This window comes from Tachysurus vachellii, chromosome 1 (assembly GCF_030014155.1).
Source record: "Tachysurus vachellii isolate PV-2020 chromosome 1, HZAU_Pvac_v1, whole genome shotgun sequence".
Lineage (NCBI taxonomy): Eukaryota > Metazoa > Chordata > Actinopteri > Siluriformes > Bagridae > Tachysurus > Tachysurus vachellii.
The window spans coordinates 14124175-14131353 of NC_083460.1; the positions used below are offsets into that span (position 1 = coordinate 14124175).

The window sequence follows — 7179 nt, forward strand, 5'->3', positions numbered from 1 at the left end:
AAACACTGGAATAATAAAACATATTGAATTTATTTATGATAACCTCCATAATTAAATTCAGTTTATTTACAATAAATGATTCTACGTACAAAGACCATATTGTAACAATTAGTACTATTCATTCATTCATTCATTCATCTTCTACCGCTTATCCGAACTACCTCGGGTCACGGGGAGCCTGTGCCTATCTCAGGCATCATTGGGCATCAAGGCAGGATACACCCTGGACGGAGTGCCAACCCATCACAGGGCACACACACACACACACTCATTCACTCATGCAATCACACACTAGGGACAATTTTCCAGAGATGCCAATCACCCTACCATGCATGTCTTTGGACCGGGGGAGGAAACCGGAGTACCCGGAGGAAACCCCCGAGGCACAGGGAGAACATGCAAACTCCACACACACAAGGCGGAGGCAGGAATCGAACCCCCAACCCTGGAGGTAACCACTAAGCCACCGTGCCCCCCTATATATAGATAGATATATATATATATATATATATATATATATATATATATATATATATATATATATATAAATATAGGGTGTGTGTGTGTGTGTGTGAAAAAAGGTTACATGAATGTAGTGAAATTAAAGTTGGTAAAGTTTAATTTAAGTAAATAATTAACTTTAATTACTAATTTACCATAATTAACACACACACACACATATACAGTATGTGTTAATTGTGAAGCCATGTTCACACTTGTTCACTTTTTTTAAATATATATATTCTTAATTTATAACAATTTATTTATAAAAAAACATTTATACCACAATGATGTCTTTGTTTTATTTGCAGTATAAAGTTTAACAGTGATATAAGAATCTAATGAAACTTTAAAGCTATGTCGACTTTTTTCAGCCCTAAAAAACAAACCACGCCCACTCGTGATCACGTGACCGATTCAAGATGGCCGCGCCCTTGCGCTAGGAGGCGGAACGTCGGTTAAAATACAAAGCGCTTCATATCGGCCTTATAGTGCACTGTGTAACCCTTCACTCCATACCCTTAGTAGTGCACATGTGGGGATTAGTGATACATTTCGGATCCAGTCGTGTTTTAGGAACGAGTCTGTAGTTAAAGACGCTGTTGTGTTGATCTTTCGAGCTTTGCACGATGGATAAAGACGATCATATCCTGTAAGTGTATTTAGCATCCTGACTGAGACTAGAAATGTTTGTCTCTGTGTGCATTTTATGGAAATTAATGCAAATCCTGTTGTTTTTAAGGAATCAAGTGTTCAGTCGTCACATGACAGCCTTGTATTATTATTATTATTGTTGTTGTTGTTGTTGTTAATAATAATAATAACAACAACAACAACAATAATAATATCATATTCATCATTATTATTATTGCTATTATTATTATTTTTATTATTATTTGAGCTTGAATACTGTCACATTCCCATCTAGAACTCTTGATCAGGGTATAGAATAGTTTTTATCATGTTAGATGTTAACTCATGTTTGTGACAATCACTAAATATCATTTGCTTATATCCACGTTTGAAGTGTTTAGTGTTTTATATTGTTATCTATTTAGCTGTTCTTTAAATAGTCCTATAAGAATAATGAGCTTTATTTGCAGTGTCTGCAGACTTCCTGGGGAATTGTACCGTTATTTGGGAGTTATGGGAAGGTCTTATCTTGTCTCTCCACCTTTCCCTTGTTAAAGCTGTCGATCATGATTACAGAGAGAAGAGGGAGAGGCAGCTGAACCTGGAGACAGATGATAACCCCCTTACTGCATTGTTAGAGTTGAGGGTTCGAGTCATGAACATTTCTAAACTCACTGCTTCCCTTTACAGGCCAAAAGACTTTCCTGAGCTGAAAAATGACACGTTTTTGCGAGCAGCTCGAGGTGAAGAGGTCGAGTATGTTCCAGTGTGGTGTATGCGTCAAGCCGGACGATACCTGCCAGGTATGTGCGTGTTAATCCGTCATGTCTCTACTTGTCTTTATTGTCTTGTGTACAGATTGAACTGACTTACAGGATTCACTGTTGGATTGATCATGCTTATGCACAAAGAACCCAGAGAAGTTGATTACATATCGGAAGGTTGTGAGTTCAATCCCAGGTCCACTAAGCTGTTGGGCGCCTGAGCAAGGTCCTTAACCCTCAATTGCTCAGTTGTATAGAAATGAGATAATGTAAGTCGCTCTGGATAAGTAGATGATAATGTAAACGTAAATGTTATCCCTAGGACTAAGCTACAGTAAATAGGAAGTTGTGTATGTGCTGTCTGTGTCCCTACACCTGGAAATAATCTCCCTGTTTCCTGACATTTAGTTTTTCAGATTCAGTAAACAATTTAAGAAATATCTTAAAAGCAAGTTTAGCAGTCTTACGTTAAGCGGCTCTTAGTACTATCACTTTTCTTCTCATCATATTAGTACATGTGTAATCTCTTCATTTCTTATATTCTGTCTTACAAATGCACTTTATTTGTATTATTTTCTGTAAGACATACAATGGATTATAAATAAGATTTACATACTTATTTACATTTTTTTCAAATAATCTAAATAACATACTAATTTATTAACTAAGTTACTGACTTACCATCTGAGTATCTTACTAACTTACTACCATTCCTACTTACTAACTTCTTTTCTAACTAAGAATCTAACTTGTTGACTTACTATCTTAAGTACATACTAACTAGCTTACTAATGTATTTACTACCTGACTTACTAATCTATTCACTCTTTAACTTGCCCACTTACTAACATGCCTGCTTTATAATTTACAGTCTGACGTACTCTCATATTAACTGGCGTACATACAAACTACTTGTTTTTTAACTCGCTTACTATGTAATTATCAGCTTATTACCATGCTTACTAAGTCACTAACTTGTTTGCTTATTCAATTACATATGAACTAATTAACGTACACGTTTATATACTTCCTAACATGCTTACTGTGGGACTAACTTACTAACATGTACTCAATAATTTACTTATTTAACTATTTAATTGATTGCGTGTGTGAATGAGAGTGTGTGTGTGTGTGTGCCCTGCGATGGGTTGGCACTCCGTCCAGGGTGTATCCTGCCTTGATGCCCGATGATGCCTGAGATAGGCACAGGCTCCCCGTGACCCGAGGTAGTTCGGATAAGCGGTAGAAGATGAATGAATGAATGAATATTTACTAATTTTAGTAACATTCTAACTAACTAGATTTTGTCAGAGTTGACATTTTATTAGCTGAAATCACCATGTAGGTCTTGTATAACTGACTGTAGGCCATCTATTAATCTGCACAATATATTGGCACCCCTTTACCCATGTGTGTGTGTGTGGATGGACACGTACAACAACAAGTTTAAAATGTAAAAAAAAAGCTGATTGCACTTTTATTTTAGAGTTCAGGGAATTCAGAGCAGGCAAGGACTTTTTTGACACGTGCCGCTCTCCAGAAGACTGCTGTGAGCTCACGCTGCAGGTCTGCAAATTAACACGCACAAACCTCTAAACTGACATGTCAGAATTTGCCTCTGAGGTAAATTAGTACTGTAAATGTCTTATCCTCCTGCAGCCACTGAGACGATTCCCTTTTGACGCTGCGATCATCTTCTCTGACATCCTGGTGGTGCCGCAGGTAAGGAGATACTTCAGTAATTTCACACATAAAAACATTAAAAATAGAAAACTGAAACCCAGTTTCTCAGCACAGTTTTAATGAGCACGCCTGGAACAATAATGCAACATAAATATATTATGTGTGTGTGTGTGTGTGTGTAGGCTCTAGGTATGGATGTCCAGATGGTAGCAGGAAAAGGTCCAACATTCCCAGAGCCCCTGAAAGAGCCGGATGACCTGCAGAGACTCCGCTCCAAAGTAGACGTGGCGTCTGACCTGGGCTACGTGTTCAGGGCTATTACACTGACACGACACAAACTGGAAGGCAAAGTTCCTCTCATCGGCTTCAGTGGTGCACCAGTGAGTGGATGGGGATTAAATACAATTTTCTTTTTACTTTTAATGACAACACAAAATCAGCTGCAGGATGATGTGATCTGAGTGGAAGAAAATGGGAAAGAAGAGTGACAGCCCTGCCATAAGGATTGGTACTCTGTGGGCAGGATGTGACTGTGTGTGTGTGTGTGTGTGTGTGTGTGTGTGTGCGCGTGCATGTGGGTGTTTGTGTGATGTTAACTGTAAGAAATAATGAAACGGTTTCCGTGTTTTTCTCCAATGTGCAGTGGACTCTGATGTCCTATATGATTGAAGGCGGAGGCTCCACCACCCACTCGAAGGCAAAGCGCTGGTTATACCGACACCCCGAAGCCAGTCACACGCTCCTCAAACGCCTTACTGATGTTATTGTGGAGTATCTACTGGGTCAGGTCAGAGCCGGCGCTCAGGTGAGGGGTTTCTTACACAAAGGTTTTTTTTTATTAACCCGAATGTAATTTTGTGCAGGTGATCATAATTACTGTAGTTTTTTTCTGCATTAGCTTCTATTTTCTGGATGCATTTTAGGTGAAAAGTTTGACACGTGATGTTTTAATAAGGCACATTAGGACAGGATACAGACATTTTTAGGAGTTTGAGAAAAGTTGCTTTTGGAATATCTGCATTTTAATCGTACTATTTATGCTTTTTTTTTTTACTACATTTTTTCCTTTTTCACCTGGAGAAATGTTCACGATCCGCTCGAACATGAAAAGTCTGCAAAATTAATAAAAAAAAATAAAATAAATAAATTCCTTGTTGAATATCTTGTGCTTGGTTACCTAGCGAACATTGACCTGTGAATTCTGAAAATTTGAAAAAATAAACAGGAGGTGAAATTGTAGGATTTTTAATTGTGGAACGTTTATTTCCTTTTAACTGAGGCTGATTTTGCTATTTTAAGGTGAACTTTAACCGTTGGATGTTCAAATCGCATTTTTGTGAGCCGACAAAAAATTAAAGAGCTACTAATTATTAAATTAGCGATCACACGACTTTTACTGTTTGTGTGTTTTCGTTGACCTTGCACAGACATAGCTGTTTTTTTTTCTTTCTGCCTGCTAGGATTTTCTCATTAGTAATGTTGGCACCTGTGTAGAAATGTTGATGATCATAGTGTGTGTGTGTGTGTGTGTGTGTGTGTGTGTGTTTGTTCTTCAGGCTCTGCAGGTGTTTGAATCACACGCTGGCTGTCTGGGTCCAGTGGAGTTTAAAGTGTTTGCTTTGCCGTACCTCAGGGACATCGCACGCAGGGTAAAGGACAGGCTGAAGGAGTCAGGATTAGACAACGTCCCCATGGTGGGTGAAGTGTTTTCAATCTTTAAATATTGACCACAAATGTCCTCTTATCCCATCATCTGCTCCTGTAGTATTATCTAAGTTCCATTTGAGTCTGGTTTGTTTTCTGATTATGATGTTGTGGTCATTCCGGTTATTATCCTCACTGTTTTTTTTTCCTTATTTTGAATGTCGCACATCTTATAAAAAAAAAAAATACAAATCATGGGCAGTAATTCTTTGTTATTTATTTTTTTTCTTATTTTTTCCTTGTCAGAAGTGTTGGCTCTTCTGAAACTTGCTATACTTGCTAATCCTTAGCAGGAGGTGTCAGTATTGGGTAACTCTTGTGTTTCAGTTTACTAACAGTGCCCCTGTTTTCCTTCGGATCAGATTGTATTTGCGAAGGACGGCCATTACGCTCTGGAGGACCTCTCCCAGTCTCACTATGAGGTGGTGGGCTTGGATTGGACCATTGACCCTCGTGCAGCACGGTGAGTCACCCCTGCATCATGGTGCATTCCAGTTTCTCCCAAATACTGTGCTGAGGATTACAGCGTGTGTGTGTGTGTGTGTGTCTTTCACAGGCAAAGGACTGGAGGGAAAGTCAGTCTGCAAGGAAACATGGACCCCTGTGCACTGTATGCTACTAAGGTAACAATGTCACCTCAGACAGCACAGAGCTATTTTCTGCTATTTTTGGGGTGCCAATAATTTTAGTTACAATTCAAACTGTAATACTGTACTGAGATACATATATACATCAACATCCATTCGTGTTCAAGGTGAAGGCCATGGTTAAGCAGATAGAATTAACTGCTAGTGATGTATCGTTTGTAAATGATTTGACTCCTTGAATCATGTATTTGACTCAGCTCTGGGAGTCGGCTCTTTGAAACGACTCCTAGGAGAGACTCGTACATCTGAGATATTCTTTTTCTGTTTTTTTATCCTATTTAAGGCAGTGATGTTTACTTTTTCTGTTTTGTAATGATTTATGTAAATCCATGTTTATGTAATCTTAGAATAAGCAAGAAATTCAATATTTATTTGAAGCTTTCTCTTAATGCATTCTTTTAGTTGATGGTAAGAACGTAGAAAATAATTAGCATATCAGAACAAGACATGTAGAAAGAAATGCACAATAAAACCTACATAAATGATAACCTAATTGTTTGTGTGTTGTTTTTTTTAGGAGAGCATTTCTGATATTGTAAAGACGATGGTGGAGGCGTTCGGCACCAAAGGCTACATCGCCAACCTCGGCCACGGTTTGTACCCAGACATGGATCCTGAGAGTGTGGGCGCTTTTGTGGAGGCCGTGCACACACACTCCCGTCGGCTGCTCAACCACAAATAAGTCTATCTGTGCAGAGACAGCAAGAATCATCACAACTACATACACACACATTCTGAGCCTGTTTATAAAATGAGCTATAGGTTTCATCCGCAGTGATGTCCGATGAGCATCAAGGTTGAGATTGTATTGTAGACTTTCAGTGACCAATGTGTGATTTGCAGTCAGGACTGAACCAGAAATAATTTTTATTGATATATGTATAAAATGGTTTTATATTCAACCAAATAAAGTGAGATCTTCATGGAAACATTTTGTGTGATATTTATTTAGCCCGAGGGCTTAAAGAAACAGTTCTGTGGAAACTTACAGGACGTCTCCTATTACTATTATTATTATACTATTATTATCTATAAACATGAACAAAATGGTCGTGTGTATGCGCGTCGACCAAATCAACAAAATTTACTGTAATAATAATCTAATATTCCAGCACCAGTGCTGAACTGAAGAAGTTGGCAGGAACGCATCCTCGATGAGATGCTAGTCCATTGATGGACTTTGTGTGAATACATTCGTACAACAATTTAACGTAGCCAAAGGCAAAGTATTGTTTGGTGGAAGGAAG

At 38.4% G+C, this 7179-nt stretch overlaps 1 protein-coding gene across 1 annotated transcript; it reads left to right on the forward strand.

The window, feature by feature from the left end:
- Positions 1–919: 919 nt before the first annotated feature.
- Positions 920–6861, forward strand: urod (uroporphyrinogen decarboxylase). Its single transcript, XM_060873660.1, has 10 exons — positions 920–1153; positions 1825–1937; positions 3385–3464; positions 3558–3620; positions 3764–3961; positions 4225–4386; positions 5138–5275; positions 5648–5748; positions 5842–5908; positions 6450–6861. Exons 1-10 carry the CDS (start codon positions 1131–1133, stop codon positions 6612–6614), a joined length of 1110 nt encoding a protein of 369 aa, XP_060729643.1. The 5' UTR covers positions 920–1130; the 3' UTR covers positions 6615–6861.
- Positions 6862–7179: the final 318 nt, after the last annotated feature.

Coding starts and splice junctions, on each gene's coding strand:
- urod (XM_060873660.1), top strand. CDS start 1,131: ATGGATAAAGACGATCATATCCT. Junction 3,621..3,763: donor ACATCCTGGTGGTGCCGCAG/GTAAGGAGATAC, acceptor GTGTGTGTGTAG/GCTCTAGGTATGGATGTCCA. Junction 3,962..4,224: donor TCGGCTTCAGTGGTGCACCA/GTGAGTGGATGG, acceptor TCCAATGTGCAG/TGGACTCTGATGTCCTATAT.